Here is a 19,901-nt window from a genome sequence, read left to right as displayed (position 1 = left end):
AAGCACAAAAAAAAGGAATGCGTTATATATAATGATGCATGTGCTTCAACAAAAAAGGGAAAATATGTCCCCCAGATTTCATGCTTTTGATTACAGAAGGGGTCTGAAAACAATGCTTTATTTTATTAGTCTGTGATCAACAGTTTGCGCTCCTGTCTGAGGCCAGTAAAAGACAGGCAAGCAGGAGTGACGCTGAAGCTGGGTAAGGCATTCTACCTCTGCATGGAACTTCTCACTTGCCTTTAAGATTTCTCAAAATGAACACACCCTCACAATGAACTTAGCATGGCTCAGCAGCACCTCTGAAAATTACTTTTATTGAACTGCAACAGTGAAGATTCAGGAAGAGGCAGGAGATTGAAGCAGAAAGCCAGTACTAGTTTTGAGAGCAGGAAGCACCTGAGTATTTCCTGCCCTCTCTGGGATGCTGGGTTCACTGTTTCAAAGTGGGGGTCGGTGGGTGAGAAGTTTCTTACACTCATTCTCTCCTTTCACTTCCAATTTTCTCAGTTTTATCTAAAATAGGGCAGGTGGAGTCATAACATTTGCTGTGAAATAAAATGCAAATTTCACTATGCAAATAGACCATTAGAAAGTAAATTAGCTTGAACAGTAGTGGTATTTCAGCAATTATGCTGCTTTTTAATATAGAAAGATTCAGCATAAATAAAACCCAGCAAGTCTGTGTATGTGCTGGGAGGTGACTGAGTCTCCACTGGAAGAAGGACCGCTAAGGCTGTGGCTGTGGTTCTCTCTCTTCTCTCGAATGCTTTACAAAGTGTTCCTGGCCTGCTGGCATCACCGCCATTTGCTACAGTGCATAACAACTGTATTTTTTAACACATTTAGTGCATATTTAACCAAGTTATAACAAATAAAATCTCCAATGTGGATTGGCTATAGTAATTATTATTTATATTAACTAGCCTGTCACCGTGCAGACTTTCCACTTTGCTACTGGGGTTCCTGTCACCCTTTTAACACATTACCATTATTATTTTTAAACCAGAGTCATTTCAAGTTCAAATTCATAAAATGTGCATTGGAACCGCCCACCCTGCATTACAGATGGGTAAAACAGAATATGTGTCAAGAGAAATAAAACTTTTGAGAAACCATTTGCACTCACCTTCCCCTCACCTCATTTAGAAAGTCAATTTGACATTTTTTTGAATTCCACATATTACTTTGAAAAGATTAAAATCAGTACTTATGGCAGGAAGAAGCCTGAGAGATCAATAGAGACATTCATTCTTCCGCTTCCAGGCATGTTTATGGCCACCTAGCTTCTGCTCAAATGTTGTCATTCCTTGATCTGCCACCTTCCCAACCATCATCACCTTTTCCATTCTGGCCCCCACAGACAACTAATGTCTTGGTAGAGAAAGATTCCACATACACATTAAGGGCAGGTGACTTGAGGTTGAGAGATATGTTGATCCTGTGACCTCTCAGGCAATAGTGGACTAGACCCTCGAGATAGTCCCAGAGGCAGACTCTTCCCCTCCCTTTACAGCTGGGGAATGTGTTTCACCTGCCCTCCTTAAGGAATTAGCTTTAAACTGCTTTGGTAGAAGTGAACAGCCATCCCAACCAACACGCTTCCATTCCATGGAGATTCTTCCAATGTATGTGCTATTGGAACTGAGTAGAATCTGAGATAATATTTTCAGCTACAAGAAGACACTAGCCCTGCCAATCTACAGAGCAGAATATACCCCCAAGAAGTTGGAAATAGGTCCTTATGCTAACTAATTTAGAAGTATTTTCAGGACTCCTCCCAAAACTCTGGAAAAAAACATGTCAATCCATTTGGTATCCAATGCCCATTATCTAAACCCAAATGTTGTTCATCACTCTTTTTTAAAATCTTTTCTAAGGCAGGATTTTTCAACATGGGTATTACTGGCACTTTGTCAGGATAAATCTAGTGGGGTGGGGGCTGTACTGTGCATTGCAGGACGTTTGGTTACTACTTGATGACAGTAGTAACACAGCACCCTCACCTCTTGACAACCGACTTGTCTCAAGGTGCTGACAAATATCCCAGGGGGTCAAAATTGCCCCTGGTTGGAAACCACTAATTAAAAGTCATTATTCCCAGTTTTATTGCCTAAATAATCGATCATTGTAAGCTCCTCTACTGATATGCATAGAACATTATGGAAGCATAAGATAGGACACATAATCATCAGCCTTGGGGTTCCTGGGACAGTGAATACAATGAAAACATTTCTTAGGAATCAAATAATTCTGCCCAACAGACTTCACACAGCAGATACCAGGAGGTGCTTGGAGAATCTGGAAATATTAAAAAAACAAAAAACTCTTTTTCAGAGATGAAAATCATCCATACTCTTGATCTGCACTTTTTTTCTTCTGTCTCTCTTTGCCTCCCAATGTTCCAAACACAATTACAGATTTCAAAGGAAAAATTATTTCTGGGAAGCTGGAAACATACACATAAATACTCTGCTGAAGGCTTGAAGCTGAGAATTGCAAGATTCAGCAAAGTTGGCATCGCCTTTAGATAGTTGGATGCAACCCAAGAACAAGGTGCTATTAGGCAGCATCTTATAAAGAATGGCTCACCAGGCAGCAGCAAGCTGTCCTCATGTTATTTTCCTGAATTCACATTCAGCTTGGCAAGCCTCTCGCAGGGCTCCCCCAGCTAGTGAGCCTAATTCAGGTGTCCCCAAGTCTCTTCTTCCTTGGAATAGGCATGTGTGTGACATCTCATCTCAGAATTTGGTACAATTTCCAACTGGACTTATCACACCATTCAATCCTTTCTAATTTCTAACCAGAAAATATTCTGACTTATTTAAATGTTTTTGCACACACTGCCTCTCTTCTTCCCGAATGTATTTCCTGTATATCTCCACTGCCAAAATCCTGTCCCACCTCAAATGCTCAATTCAAATGCTGCCTTCTCTAAGAAGCTGTTACTGATTCCCTGAGCCACCTCTCATTTCCTCAGCTGAAAGGACTTACGTACTCTCTTTTTTCTCCCACTGCAAGTTGTACTTCTCTCACAGTACCAACTACAGACTGTACTTGTGTAAATATATTTATTTCCCAGAATACTTTAAATTCTGTAGAGACAGAGGCTGCATTTTGTTAATATGTATGTGCTCCATTGTATTAAAAAACACAATGCAAGCTCCATAAATTACTGTTGAATTGAATTGGATGTCACATTCCCAGGAAGGGAATTGGATGTCACATTCCCAGAGAAGCCACATTTAACCCATTCATTTATTTCCTTTCTTCCTCTGTATTATAAACAGAAAGTAAATCTTAGCAGATATCCAAAATAAAAGTAATGATGAAATATACATAAGCTGAAATTTAGAGGTGGCCAGAGAAGAGATGCAGATTGAGAAATCATGAGCAGATAATCAGAGTTAAGAGTCTTTTCTTATCTTCGATCAACACCAAATATTTCACATGATGAGATATTAAAATGAATATTTCTTAACATATAAAAATTTATAATAATAGAGTAAAATTATTCACTTTCAACCTTTCAATGAATTAGCTAGCACTCTTGCATAAAGATTTTAGCTAAGATCCTGCATCCTTACCTATTTACCCTTTGCATGCCTCTGTTATATTTTATTATGCATTTTGTTCATTTTAATACTCGATGTAGGTTATACCTAAAATATATTATTAGTTTTCCCATTCTATATAATAAAAGCCTAAATGCAAATCAACCAAACGCAGAACGACCAGCAGAACGACCCGTCACTATGACGCGCACTGACCACCAGGGCGCAGGCACTCAATGCAGGAGCTGTACCCTGGTGGTCAGTGTGCTCCCACGGGGGGAGGACCACTCAGCCAGAAGCTGGGCTCAAGGCTGGCAAGTGCAGCGGCAGCAGCGCTAAGGAGCAGCAAGCCGAGTGGTAAGGTGCAGCAAGCAGGCAGGCGGTAAAGAGCGAGGGGTCCCGGACTGCAAGAGGGATGTCCGACTGCTGTGGAGAGCGGGCCTAAGCGGCAGTCGGACATCCCCTGAGGGGTCCTGGACTACAAGAGGGCACAGGCCAATTTGAGGCCCCCCCCCCCCCCACAGTGCACGAATTTTGTGCACTGGGCCTCTAGTAGGTTAATAAAGCAGTTTGGACATTTTTCACCTTATATAATTTTGGGGTGAGACATCATTGTCTTCATAATTGATCCATAAGCCTAAAGACATATGAAAATACATGTAAATATGAACATAAATAATAGAAAAATAGATAAGAAAAACTACATAATAGTTGATATTGAGATAAAATTATGAACTAAGATAAAATAAGAAAATAGTTACATATAAGACAAATAAATATTATATAATGATTAATACATTAAGTGGATATAGATAAAAACATGATTTTAAAAGAGAAAAGATAAGATTAAAAAATAAAAAAACCTTATCTCTAACTCAATTATTATATTGCAAACATAATCTTTCAGCTGCAATAGTAGAAGAAAATATCAAAACATGATTTAATTTGCTAAAAATGTAGCAATGAGATATTCAGCCAATCAATAGAACAAGTGAATATCACATCCCACCTATTTGAATTTAGATTTCCAAAATATAAAACTAGCTAATTAGTGTTAAAAGAACTTATGTATTTCTGAATTTCTTCAGAATAAGGTTGGTTTTCTGTAAACCGAAAAAAGAGATATGAACAATGTACTAGTAGGTTAAATTCAGGCAGAATCAGAAAATTTTCATTAACCAGCTTGAAAATGGCATAACCGACAATTGTGATCTCTCATTTTCATGTGATTGTTGAAGAATTGAATGGTGCAATATTGTATCCAATGTAGTGGGGACAGGTTATAAATTTTTTAAAAATGTGTTGTTCATTCCTTAGCTATATTACCACTGCTGAAATACCTGTTCTTAATTTTGTGATACTGGTTTTTGGAATATTTTACTCTCATGCCTATATATGTAATATTAATTCTCATGTAATGGATGTAATATTTTTTAAAAATATATTTTTTGATTTTTTACAGAGAGGAAGGGAGAGGAATAGAGAGTTAGAAACATCGATGGGAGAGAAACATCGATCAGCTGCCTCCTGCACACTCCCTACTGGGGATGTGCCCTCAACCAAGGTACTTGCCCTTGACCAGAATCGAAACTGAGACCTTTCAGTCCGCAGGTCGACGCTCTATCCACTGAGCCAAACCGGCTAGGGGCATGGATGTAATATTTTAAAGTATCTTCAATATTACTAGAGTTTATGTAATTCTTTCTAAAAAGCCAATTAATAATCCTATTAGTCTAATATATGCCAAATGATGATATAAAGAATTCCATAAAGTCTATATGACTGCTTAGAGGTGAAAATATATCAGGTTGATGGAAAAAAAGTAATGTTTCATAATATCCTTTTAGAATATTTTTTAATATATTTTATTTATTTATTTTTTTACAGAGAGAAAGGGAGAGGGAGAGGGATAGAGAGCCAGAAACATCGATGAGAGAAACATCGACTCAGTTGCCTCCTGCACACTCCTCACTGGGGATGTGCCCGCAACCAAGGCACATGCCCCCGACTGGAATCGAACCCGGGAACCCTCAGTCCGCAGGCCGACGCTCCATCCACTGAGCCAAACCGGTCAGGGCCTTTTAGAATATTTTTGAGAACATAACACCAAGGTAAAAAAGTTGAGGGAATCTTAAAGGAAGCACAATTCTTATGTCATTAAATTTTCTTGGAAACTGTCATTCCTATTCTCTGCTTTTTAATTTATTTACTACTGTTATGAGCAATTAACATAGAGGCTATCTAAATTCTATGATGTGACTGTTAATTTATAGGGGGAGGAATATTACTAGCATAATATAATTTTTCAGGTGATAAATTTAAGACACTAGAGAGGCAAAAGATTAGATTGGACAAGATTGCAGATTCACAAAATCTGAAACAAACACAGCAACAGGACTTTCAGTTCAAGTGTGGTCTTAAGGTTTCCTAGCTTAATGTAAGTGCACTTGCCTTTTTAAGCTTCAGAATCCTTAACTCTGTACTGTCTTATAATTTTGTGAAAATGCTCTGTAAATTGGAAAGTTCTCTACAAGCAGAATGTATCAGTATTAATTTATATTTGTGTAACTCTTAGTCAGTCTTCCTGGTGCTGAAAACCCTTAGGGAAGTAAGAATGATTTTCATGCAAGCAATGATGAACACCAATATTTCCCACGAAATACGACAATCTGTTTAAAGTGAACAGAGAGAGGGTTCCAAATTTAATGTTTGTTTTTTAACAATCATAAAAAAATATTATGAAACAGTTTGACTGAGTAACATAACTTCAGGCAACTAGATTTTTAAATATAAATCATACTCAAAATGTTATTTATTAAAATGTTACAGATAATTTAATGTGTATAAAAAGAAGGGGAATAAATATTAAGTTCCTCTTAAAGTGAAGTGTTTCATTTGTAAGACAAAAATAGAATAGTTATCTTGATCTAATGGGTGATGTCAACTGGTGTGAGACAGTTTGCAAATGCTCCCTGAGGTCTTCCCCCCTTAATCCATCTTTGCATGTAAGATACTCATTACCATTTAAACTAGTTTGGAAAAAAAAACAGTAATTTTTTTTGAATCTAAAATACTAAAAAGGGGGACCCTCTTTTAAGAATATTGAGAATTTAATTCCTAATGTCCAGTGGCTTGTCCAGTTTTATAGTGTCTAAAATGAGCAGAAAATGATACATTTCCTTGGTGAACCATGTGCAACCATCTCAAAAACACATACTGAAGAGGTTTGAGGATGGTCCATTAACTTGCTGATTTATTTCTGTGTGCCACATTGATGAACTTTAAATTGGGTTCTGTTCATATTTTACAAAGAGTTGTTGTCTACAATTACTAAATAATTGTAACTTGTGAGCATATCTACTTAAAAAACATAATTCATGGGACTTCCATCATTCATTGTCATGAAGTAAGCCTGTAATATATGTTTCATTCATCACTTCCTCCTGACTGTAGCATGGCCAGGTAGGTTCTTCACTTCAGCAACTCAGTGCTCTCTCAACAGTGATCAGACGGTTCAATTGAGTCAATGAACAGCTTGCTCTCATTTCACTCTTGAAAGCAGTGAATGGCATGATAGGCATGTAGCTTTTGTTCTTCTTAAGAATGAATTTATTTTCATTATACAAAAGTAATGTTGTCATGGCAACATAAGGTCAATTTCTATTTTAATGTAATGTATATCACCTAGGCACAAACTATAAGTACTCTGAGGGTAAAATGTAATTGGTGTAGTTCTTTGTACCTCAGGGTCCCTGTGAAGCACTTGATACCTAAGTGATGCTCAATGAAAAAGAAACAGAGAGGTCGACAAATAAAATGAGCAAAAGACTGAGTAGATAAGCCATGGAGTCTATCCCAATAACTGTAAAACTTAAACATCTTCTTCAGTATGAAAAAGCAATGCAGTTTTCTTGATATAAGTTATGCCCTCACAAGAAAATTAAAATTAAAAGAAAATCTAAATGGGCAGACTATTATATTGATTTGTAATTTAGGAGATGCCCCTCACTGAGAGTCAGATTGTGGAGTAACTGAGGAAAATGCAAACAATTAAATCCAATTTATAAACAGTCATGTGTATTAGAACTTACCTATTTGTTTCTCTCACCAGGCTTTCACCCAAGCATCAATCCTTGTTTACTGTTTACTCCTAGGGCATAACAGCCCATGGCAAACACACAACAGAAATTCAGTAGATGTTTGTTGAATGAGTAGAAAGAGAAACTTATTATTTTAAGTTGCTAAGATGAACATGTATTTACTTTAAAATGTCATTTATAAATATGTACTCTCTTCAATAATGTAAGATTATGAGAGGGTTTATTTCTAAAATCCTGGAGTAGTAGGATCTTATACCAAATTACCTTCAAACCAGTTTTAAATATTAAAAACCACAAGTTTCTTTATAGTATGAATCCCTAGAAATTATTTGACTAGTCAACTTATCTAAACAATCTGGATGACTGTTAACTCATTTCAGAGAGAACTTAGTGACATTATTGTTACATAAAATTTTGTAAAATCTTATTTTACTAGCAAACAAATAACTAGCATAAACAGTTGTGCTGCCACAGTTGCTTTCCAAATTAATTATGACCAGGGTCCCTGGGGCATGCAATGTGTAACACATCACTTGTGTGTTAATGAATCCAAGGGAATGCAATGCCACTATTAGTAATAGCTTTTTATTCGGAGTCCTCATTTTCCAGATAGGTCACATAAACACAGCCATTAAATAATAGCATTGAGATAAATCCATAAAATGTATGCTGCTTTTGTTGTTGTCTTTGTTCACCAATCACTTGGTGCAGCTAAGAACCTTATGGTATGATGGAGTTGATATATGGAAATAGCCAACCTGCAAAACACTGGGGCCAGGAAAGTCAGCCTTTAATCAGGTCTCATTCAATTATGTTTCAAAACACATCTTGATAGCCAAAACTCTCATTTGAATTAATGCTCTAATAAATGCTGTCTGTTGTCAAAATAATATAATATAATTAGACAATGATGAGTGGGCATGTATTATGCCAGACCTCAGTTTCCCAGTTGACCTCAGCAACTTATACTCCATTAGGCAATGAACAGTTTTTAACCTGGTTCTAATAAAGCATACTGTTCTCTTACTACATGACCATATTTTTATGGTGTCATTTTTTAAATCGGGCAGTGCCTAGATCTTTTACAGGGAAGTCATATTTTACAAGATCTCTGCTAATTTAGGAAAACAAAACAAGTCCATTTCCAAATCAGGAATTCAATTAATTAATAGAGCAGTGAGCCAATCTTTGTATATTGCCTGCAATTGGATGTCAGGTTAAGAAATAATATGAAAGCATTGTTTGAAATTGTGTGAAATGTCTCTTTAATGTTTACTTTGGTATAGGTATAACTAACACTGATTCTTACTACTTTTAACTTTGATGAAAAGATCTTTCATCATTAGCATGTTATGGAAAGATTTTGTTACTGATTTTTTTAGTTCATCAGTAAACAATTTTTAAAACTTTGACTTTCTTATGAAAGTTCATATAAATTACTATTCTGTGCTTGACATCAGTTATTTAAGAACCTAAAAGAAAAAGTATCATCAAAGTATTCATTTTGAATGTGTGGAGTTTTTCTGAGGGTTAGTAAATGGAGATGTGAATTAATATTTTATATTCTGAATGATGCTGAAACCCCTTGGAACAGCGATGTTGGATTGTGTATCACCTCTTAGAGCAAGTTGCTCCCCAAAAGGGTGATTTTGGCATCTCATAGACTTCCTTGGAAGTCAAGCACCAGAGGTCTGTGATAAAGGTAGTTGCCAGCATGAAGAAGAGCAAGATTCCCTCAATTCAGTTATAAAAGCTTAGAGTCCTGACTGCTGAATTACCACCAACTTGCAAATAAATAACCACTACTAAATGCAGATAACATGTTAAACAGCTAACACTAGTAAATCACTGGTGACAGAGAGCCGAAAGCGAAACCCCTCACACATTGGCACACCAATTCTTAAAGTCTTATAGCATTGTAATGTCTTCAGACACATATACTAAATTGAACAACTGGTTACTCAAAGTTAAGAATGTTTTAAAAACAAACCCTAATCTCTTTTTTATGTCAGTTACATACTGCCTTAGATTTTACTAAGTGGCTATCTGTCTAGTAAGAGAGAAGCAACACTTGGTAAGACTAAATGGAAATCCATCAAATGTCTGCTATCAAACTAAATCAACCTGTGGTCTCCTGGCAAAAAGTAACATCATATAACATAGACAACACATTTCAGATACATAAATTGTCCAAAATATAGACAGTCAATTCGGTTTCACATGTACAAGATCCCTTCTTTTCTAATTTAAACATTTACAAATGATAAAAACCAATAATAGAGCTTTGGAAAGGCTGTTACTAGGAACCAAATACAGTTCTCCAGAGAATAAGGCTGATGGGAGTTGTTCACTCTTCCTTTCAAAGCAATTTGCAAAGGAGGTACAGTCTAAAATCTTGACAGCATTTGAGGGAAATGTTTTCAGTTGAATTCGTTGAGGTTTAAAATTACAAAACTTACTTCAGTTCAGTGTTTGTTTTCACTCTTGTTTTTGTTAATCTAGGAATTTTATGACATTTATGCTGTTTCTACACTGGCTTGGTGGCCAGAAAAGAAGGCACAGAATTCTCCACCAGTTTGCAAATAATGCATTTTTCTGCTCCAGTGCACAAACAGCCTTTATTTAACTCAGCACCACATTTTCTAAGGTATGGGCTGGAAGCTGTTTGTCATGAAGCCGTAAAATGCCAAAAAATTTTAACACTGAAGGAAAATGTCAATCAAGGCATTTTCCCATCTGCTGCTACTTCTGCAAGTGCTAATTTTATTTTTCCCAATTCCTGAAATTTGAGGTTTCCTAGCCTCACATGGAAGTAAGTTTGAAACTTGCTAAATGACACAAGAAAAAAAATGCAAGCAAATGAAGGAATAGGAGGTGTATTTTTCTCAAAGGACACCAATAAAAAGAGGCAGAAGCACATTGAGAAAAATGGAAAACATTCTGTTAAGACCCAGGCCTGTTGAAAAACACTACACAATGCAAATAACCAGGGCTGGTATCACACATGCATTAAAGCATTTTTCATGGTTTTGAAATCAATGGGAACACACATCTTGAACCACATAAGATACTTTTAAAACCAATCAACAGTATGATATCTACAGAGGCAGAAACTGTATGTTATTGAGAAAACATGAAGAAATTTCAGGTATTGGTACAAATGCCATTCTTGTGATTTAGCATGACTTTAATAAAAGCTTCTACAAGGACTTGCACATAACCATGACTGACAGATGTATTTTTTGACCTTTCAGATAGCTCCATCGGCTCACTCAAACACATTTTGAACAGATTATGTACTGTAGTACTTGGTAGACTATACATTAAACAAGAGACTTTGCTCTGAGGCACTGCTTCCCACACTCCATGGGGAAAAGGAAGCAGGAAAAAACAAAACTCATAGAGTTCGACAGCTACTGAGGCAACACTTGCCATTTACAATATAAGCCCAAATATTTTTGCAACACAACTATATATTAATTTAATAAAATACACAATATAGCTCTTATACACTCAACAATTTGGCTCATATGCACTGAATCTGCAATAAATCAATAAAAATATGTCATTTGATGTAAACACATTGAATCTTCTTACATTTGCACATATAAATGATCATGTGATTTGTGTATGTCTAAGACATTTTCCCTTTCCTAAGCTATTTTAGTGTCCACAAATAAGTAAAACACATTAATCATGTTAATTTTCTCTGAATAGTATTATTCAATGGTAACTATTTTTTTCAGAATCTTTCTAGGTCAAATTAAAAATAGATCTATCATTATTTATATATTTGTTGGACACTAAAATGCTAAAGAGAAATTTCAAAACGTCAAATTTTCTCCTCTTTTAGTGAAGTGAATTAGTCTGTGTGTGTGCAGGACAAAAATGGACTATATCTTTTTACACTTAACTTTTATACGACATGAGGTGTCTTACAAATGACCAAGTATTTTTAAATTTTTTTTTCAACTAATGATATGGAATGTTCTTTGTGTTGATATGTGTGGCAGGTAACTTTATACAGAAATGCTTACCACAAATATGTATTCATGTTTGGTGTAGCTTGGACTACTGCAAGGTCTTTGCGGGACTTTCAGTAGAAGCCTGTGATGACTGCTAAAAATCCACCACAGAGCACACATTATGACCCTGCTTTGTATGGGGTTTATAGGTAAACAGTGGAGTCAGCATAAGTCACGGAGGACAGTCTTACAGTGATCAAGAACACTTCACTTCTCCCACGCATACCTCCTAACAGATGGTCAAAAGGTATCTTGCCTCCTCATCCTCCTTTTTCTTCTGTTTTTCTTTCCTCTTTGAGCATCATCAATTCTGTCCTAATATAAGTTTGGTCAAAACACAACCATTGTTATCTCTGAAAAAAAAAATAGCAGTGAAAAGGACATACTTGTGGGCACTTCAGATGTTCACGGAAAGCCTTAAAGCAGCATTGGTCTCTTCATCCCCCTAAACCAGGTTGTCACCAGGAGGGATCATTTTTACATCAACAGAAGAGATCAGAAAATGCCAATGCTTTTTTGTTGTTTGTGTTCCTCCTCTCACTTTCTCACAGCCACAGGGTCATTTCCCCGACAGTCTTGCAAAAGCTTATCAATTTCTCTCACGACTTCCTCCGCATCCACCGACTCTCTGCCCAGATCCCTGTTGGGGTGGTCAAGCTGCTCGAGAACGGCCCCCATCTCGCTGGAATCCCGGCTGGCTCTGGAGTGGACATCGGCGAAGACCCTTGCCATCTGATCGGAAGCCATGAAGGGAGGGTCTCTTGGTTGCTTACTGGGCGACAGATACTGACTGTCAGTGGGCAAATACTGGCTGCTTGCTTCGGCCAGGGCTCCTGGTTTCGCTTCGCAACCATCCTGAGAGCCTTTCGTTGAGGTGCAAGGCTCCATGCATGCCTTGGTGGGGCTGCTTGATGCTGAGGGGACCTCTTGGAGGAGAGGGCTCAGGGCACGTTTGGCTTTTAAATAAGGTTTAACATTGGCAATGAGAATAGTGTGCTCTCGCTTGTCTTTTCCAAATGTACAAAAGGTCTTTTTCCCAGTGGGATTCACAGTTTCGTAAGTCTCAGTCTCAACATTAGCTTCAACTGTGGGTACAAAGAGATTTGTGCGGTAATCTGCGTTTTCAGCCTGATTGGCTGCAGGGAACTGTGGCATCCAACACCTGTCAGAATGACCAAGCACTCGGCATTCATCTGTGCAATTAATGCACTCTTCTGGTTCTGCAAGACAAAAAACAGCAAGTCCCATCATTAGAGTTGCCTTTACATTTCTACCAAGGCTCCGTTCAGCTCTCAGTGGGCCTGCTTGACCTCTGGTCTCTTAATTAAAAAGGAAAAGAAAACAATAATTAAAACATTTCAGGATGGTTGCATAAACCTGCTGGTTGAGACAATGGTTTTATTTAAGTCTAGTCTCTAGATATTAATGAATTCCCATAGCCTGGGAAGAAGAAAAAGTGGCCATTGGAGAATCATTCTCAGTAGAATAGAACAACACTAAAAACTAATGTCCTTGGGATAGCAGTTAGTCTTTGTTCTGTATAACCCATCCTGGAAACAGTGAGCTTCAAAGAGGATTACTCGGATTAATTTTTCAAACCAGATAACAGGGCAAAAACTGGATTGCAGACTTTTATAACAAGTCCTAAGCTTATTTTTAAATGTTTTATCCCTATTTTCCTTGTAATTGTTATTTTGGTGACAGCATAAAATAAAAGGTTTCCTTTAAAAGCCTATTTTTCCTGCTGAGAGTAGCAAATGGAAATTTTTATCAGAATGTGTTATGAATAAACTTGTCAAAAAGTGCACATTTCTATTTTATTAGATATCGGTATGGATCATATAATCAGTTTTTTTTTCACATTAGATTTTTGTTTTTGGTGTAAGTAGGTGAAAATGGATTTAGTCAACAGATATAGTTCAGAGTGAATGACAAATCATGATTTCCTATTTTGAATGATAGTGCTTTCTGTGAGAATTTTTGCTTCTCTCTTTTGCCCATAGAAATATAGATAATCTAAATAAAGCTTTTTTAATTACCTTTATTTCAAAGATGCTGAACAAGAAAACATGAAAGAAAATTTCTTCATTATAAGAACAGCTGCATACTTCCATGACCCCAATATTTTAAACTACAACTTTGAACTTCGTCTTCCTAGTTGTCCTTTTCATCTGAAATAGCTATTTCCCTTAATGTTTAATGATCCTTTAAATCAGAAACTTTTTTTAGGAGAGGATATTTACAATTTACCTCTGTGTGATGGGAATAGAATTCCCTACATATTTAAGAACCCTTGGGATTGTCACTAAATTGACGCGTGAGGATCTTGACAAATTTATAGTGTCATGTGCAAGGAGAAAAATGTTCACATGAAAGATATTTAAAATAGGGAGAAGCAAATTTAATAGCATTGATAAATTTATACAGTTACTTTTCAAAGCCATAAATAAAATCTGAATTTATATTTAAAACACATAAATAATTCCCTCTCTAAAAAAGAAAAAAATATATACAATACAACTTGATTTATCTCAGAAGATTTTAAGATGAAATTTCCTATGACATTAACATTTTTTAAACTTATCTAAATACTGTCATGACAGAACAAAATACTGTGGCATTACTAGCATGTATCATTAACACGTGAAACATTTGAAACATATTTAGGTATGTCATGTTTTTTTAAAATATATTTACCTGTGAGCAAATTAAATATGTTAAGTTTAGTATGTAATGCAGGTAAGTATGTTGAAATGCAGTTTCCAACTGATCTTTTACCCAGAGACTCAAATGTTATCTGACATGAAATTGTTAGACAGATGAACATAAAGAGAAGAAGAAGGATCCAGAAACATAACATTTTCTAAAATGCCTTCCTGTATAGATTTAAAGTACAATAGAAATTTTATAGAAAAAAATATCCTGAAAAGTTTAATATCTGGTATCTATTTTCTTTACCTATTCTGAATGGGAATCATAAATAATACTTCCATATATGTGCCAGTAAGTATTAGGAAAAAAAGGTATTATTTCATTCAACCAATTTTGTCCTCCAAAAATACAGTAGAACACTTTACTACCTATTTCACTTGGTGATACTTTTGAATCTTTTAGAGTCAAATTTTTTTAAAAATTCATTTGCAATCCATACACTCTCTTTGAAACATAATAACATAGTTTTATATTCCAATTGTGACTGGCCTTCAATTTCAGCTATTTGGATAGCCTAACACTGAATAAATTCAATATGAATTTAAAAAGAGAGTGAAAGTGATAGAATAATGCAGATATATGAAAGTGAAAATCGACCTTGATTTTCAACATAAAATGATTGTTTGCACTTTACTGCTGAAAATCTGCAGCTTTTTACTTGACTCCTTCATGTCACATCCTAGGGAGCAAATTTTGAGTGTTGATTGTGATACATTATAAGCTGTTCACCTTGTGATTAGGCTGCAATTTTGATGGCAGCAGTTCACAGACAGTGAAGAAAATAGAACGGACACTTTTGCACTAGCAGCAGAAACTATGAGCATAAAGTAAACAATAACTGCAGGGGTCAAATAAGAATTTATGATAGTAAAATTATTTTTGAAGTAACATCAATAAAAAGATAAATAGGTTGGTACAGAAAAGAGACACATAATGTATGATTAGCTACACCAAAAAGAAAAAAAAAACAAAGAAAGAGGGAAGAAGAGAAGCTAGGTGAAGGGTGAGAGGCAGAGGAGGGAAGCAGAGAGGGAAGAGGAGGGGGAAACGTTTTAAAGAAAGGGAGTTGCATTAGGAGGATTTCTGCCATGTGTATCTTTTGTTATATATTTGCAAAATCTCCTCAATAACCTGTGTATAATAAAGAATAATATTGTTGAGTGTTTTCTCAAGCCTTAGAACTATAAATGTAGGTAAACTTCTGCATCTTAGAGAAAATGGATCCCAAAATAGATATATTGAATTAGAAGCTATAGGATTTTTTTAAAGCAAATTATAAAAGACTGCCCCTATTTGCATAAATGAGTGTAACCAAAAACAAATATTTGTATCAGAAAACAATTTTAGAGACACTGGGCAGAAGAAATCAAAGCAAAAATAATTGATCCAAGATTTACTTTTGTCTTCTGGAGCAATCTGAGATTATAAGGGAATTATTTACCTTTATTTTAATACTTTACTCAATATAACATGATTTCTCTTCAACAGAATTCACCCTCTACCAGAAAAATGGACTAATCCAAATGGTATGCAGATGAGAAAAATTGAGAAATAAGCATGTTTATATTGCAAAGACAAAGCAATTCTGAAGTCCAACAGCTAAAAATCTGGACAGTTCTGCCTATAGAAAAAGTTTCCAATTTCTAATTTTTTAAATGTATGATTGTCTGAAGAATCATGTGACCATCAGATAAATTGGAATACTTGTTTAGCATTAAATTTAGCATTAAGAATCATTTTCTGTAGTCATATAGCCTCATTTGACTATTGCACAAGCTCCCTTAGGGAGGGATCTAAATACTGTCATCCTAAATAGTTTAATTTTGCATCTTAATTTATAAGATATTTTTTCAAATGATATAAAGTCAATCAAATGACTACAGTATTGCAGTTCATTCTATACCATAAATCACACACACACACACACACACACACACATACACACATCTTTGTTTGTGTGTGTGAGAAAATTGAGCTTTTCCCAGGATATATAGTCCAGATAAAATTTGAAAACTCAAATACATAACCAATGCATTTCTGAAAATTAACTATCAATAATTGTCATAAGCAACGTACAGGTGAATCATTACAACATACAAAAATGTTTTATATTCATAATATGAGTGATAACATAAATATAGGGCTTCCCAAAAAATGTATATACACTTTAACAGCTGATAGCTCAATTTTGAAAATGAAATACATGTTAATAAACACTGCCCTTATAACTATTCAAAGTGTGTGTTTACATTTTTTGGATACTCTCTATATATAAAATATAAATATTTATATATAAAGCGTCACATATATAGTGAATGAATATATATGTATAACTCTTTTTATCTAAAATCTATCATTGGCCAAACAACTTGACTACTTCTGATTTTAGAATTTTATACAATGCAAATTGATTTAGACATAAAGACGTCTGAAATATGCATATTCACATTGGCTGACATCTGAAAGCTCTCTTTTTTTAAAGTATGTTTTTATTGATTTTTTTTTAGAGATAAAGAAAGGGAGATGTCTAGAAAGATAGAAATATCAATGAGAGAGAAACATCAACTGGCTGCCTCCTGAACACCTTCTACTGGGGATCGAGACTGCAACCCTGGCTTGTGCCCCGACTAGGATCCGAACCAGTGACCTCTTGGCCCATGGGTCAATGCTCAGCCACTGAGCCACACCAGGAGGGCTGAAAGCACTCTCTTTTTAATGTAGATTAAGCAGTTTAATAACTTAATCTTAGAGATGGTAGGTAAGGAATCATGTTGTGCCAAATATATCTTCAAAATAACTGTCATTGAGGAAGTTATGTGTATGTAAGGAAAAATATTTAGGCAATACATCAAATGATCTGCTCTTGAATTATTGGATTTTAGCAATCTTCCATAAAGGACACCATGTTTAATGCTTACAGTGTGATTTTAACATTGTAAAATCACCATATCTTTAGGAATGCATGGCCATTTCGACAACGGGTAATACTCCTTGTATGTTATGACTCAGTGGTGTTCATTGCAAAGGAGACATGTCCAGAAACCAGTCCATGAAATTTCTTACTTCAGAGTAAATCTACATCTTTATTCTAATCTGTCTCATTCTCAGGCGAGAATTTATCACAAATCAGAAGTTAAGTTTATTTTCCCAGTCTTGGAAACACTAAACCACACCACCCAAAGAGAGATACTTGGCAACTAATTTGTTACCACTTAGGGAAATATTAGAAAATGTAAAAAGGATTTCTTCTGCTTAGTTTCAAACTTGCTTTCTGCCTCAGGAGCCCACACATTTGTACATCGGAAAACACACATATAGTTTCTATCATTAGAACTTCAGATATGCATCTGATTTAATTTTTATAATGAGGAAATAATTGTGTCTTAGAAATGTGAAAACCAAAACCTATAAGTCAGGGCATGAATGAGCGAGTTCTAAAGTGCTGTGGCCAGGGGCGAAGGACATCTGAGAGTTTTCTCTGCTTAATTACTGTTAACAAAATGGCTTTATTTCTGCTTTACATGGGAATTATGCTTCTCTATTAGTGTTTTTGTGGTTGTTAATGTTTCTAGCAGCATCTTAAAATTACCATTGTTTCTAAGTGGACAACTCTATAAATGGAAGTCCGTTTTTTATTTGTTCTCATTTTTCTTTTTTATTTCAAGTTTACCCTTTTTTCACTAACATAAGCTTTCATAACACCTAAGTAGCTGTCTAGAAAAGCAGGGAGCAGAAAACATCTCCACTTATGGCTGAAACAAGTGTTCTGGAGATTAACTCTACAGAATGTAAATGAGGCACCCATCGCAGATTATCTACCTTCAGACAGATGAGCCCAGAACGCAGACTGGCAGTTCATTTATACTACTTTTCCTACTAAAAGGTTCTAATGGTGTAACAGGAGTTTGTTTTTACTACCTTTTTCTTCTTCAGCGCACACACACATACACACACACACATACACACACACACCACACACAACGTCACACATGCACACACACACTTCCCTATAAACACAACAAATTGTGATTTACCCAAATATATCCTAACATATCAGAGAGAAAACATCAATACTAAAATAGAGATCTCATCAGAATACAGTCCAACAAAGCTCTAATGAATGTCTCAGTAAGTTGATATAATTTGCAACATCCTGTGAACTGACACTTTTGCAACCAACAGTTCTTCCCTTTTTTGGTGATGCTGTTTATTATTTACTTACTACCCTTTGCCATCCTATGAGCCCCTCACCCTTGTTATAATAGGGCGAGTCATTCCATTAAAATAGCACCTTTCCAATCTAGACTCATTCAAATCATTTCCATTTGTGACTTCTATGTCCCATTTACTAGCATATTAGCTAAAAATAAACCTGACTTCGCTCCATCTGACTCTAAGAGGGGTAAAAATTTCACTTTCAATATCATTTCCAGAGACAGTGTCAGAAAGTTTCTCAAAACTTTTTCCCACTGTATCAGAATAAAAAGAAGTGAGTACCCTAAATTACAATTTTATCACACACCTTTTTTCCTGCTAGTGTTCACATGCCTGCCAGCCTTAATATTAGCACAATTTTAATAAGCTTGGTTAGTACCTTATGAAGGGAAGGAATCATAAGGAAAAAAGTCACATCTGAGGACCAATCACGTTTTTTAGCTAAGTAGTATTTCATCTACTGCATTGTATTTCCTGTGTTTCTTACTTGTGCTCAGGGATCTATGTTGTTTTACTAATCAAGTAACTGGTACACAAATACACAGATGGGGGACGTCGTTTTGCTTCCTTTATTTCCTAATGTGAGGGGAATCGTGCATTTGTTGCAATATGCTCATTTGTCATTGTATGAGGATGCCTTCTCCCACCAGCAGTGATATAATGATGAAACACTAGGCATAGGTCTGCAGAAATATAATTTTCCCAATAATTGCCCATAAAAAATCAGAATTTAGAAACAGAGTACACAACAAAAATGCTGTGAGACAAACATGTATTTTCAGGTGGATGCACTACAAATCTGGCTTCCCGATTTTACCTCGGTCGTGAAATGCCATTTTATCTGTTTTTGATAGGTAGAGAGCCCATGTTGAAGAGGAAGTTATTATAACACTATCAATAGGCAAACAGCGCAGCTCTGAAGTGCTAATCCTCTAGCGTGCACCTGCATCGCACAATGCTTCTGGATGTATTGCCAGGGCTGCATTCAGACACCGGAAACCACTGGCCTGTGTCATGTTCAACCGAATCCCACTGCAGCTGCGTATTTGGGGGATTGGCACATTCGCACTCTCTATGCAGCCCAGCTGTACACCTTCAGGCGTGGTTTTCAGTGTTTGGAACCCTTTGGACATAACAACATGTCTACCCGAGTGAACTTTTTGGCATTTGTATTGATATCATGAAGATAATACTCCGAGATAAAGAAAACTTAAGTTAAATGGAAACTTATGTTAAGGAATAAAATCAAAATGATAAAAAGAAATTTGATGTAACAGCAACAGAAATATATATAT

At 35.8% G+C, this 19,901-nt stretch overlaps 1 protein-coding gene across 3 annotated transcripts in view; it reads right to left on the bottom strand.

The window, feature by feature from the left end:
- Positions 1-10,514: 10,514 nt before the first annotated feature.
- Positions 10,515-19,901, bottom strand: part of PCDH17 (protocadherin 17) — a 95,205-nt gene continuing 85,818 nt past the window's right edge. For all 3 annotated transcript variants that reach the window (XM_005872672.2, XM_005872673.2, XM_014544920.1), the window contains one exon: positions 10,515-12,899. In XM_005872672.2, the coding sequence (XP_005872734.1) occupies positions 12,217-12,899 (683 nt within the window). In that variant the 3' untranslated portion in view covers positions 10,515-12,216. The remainder of the gene's footprint in view (positions 12,900-19,901) is intronic.

Source organism: Myotis brandtii, unplaced genomic scaffold, assembly GCF_000412655.1.
Source record: "Myotis brandtii unplaced genomic scaffold, ASM41265v1 scaffold388, whole genome shotgun sequence".
NCBI classification, from domain to species: Eukaryota; Metazoa; Chordata; class Mammalia; order Chiroptera; family Vespertilionidae; genus Myotis; species Myotis brandtii.
Note: the sequence above shows the minus strand (reverse complement) of the source record. Positions and strands in the feature narration are given on the sequence as shown.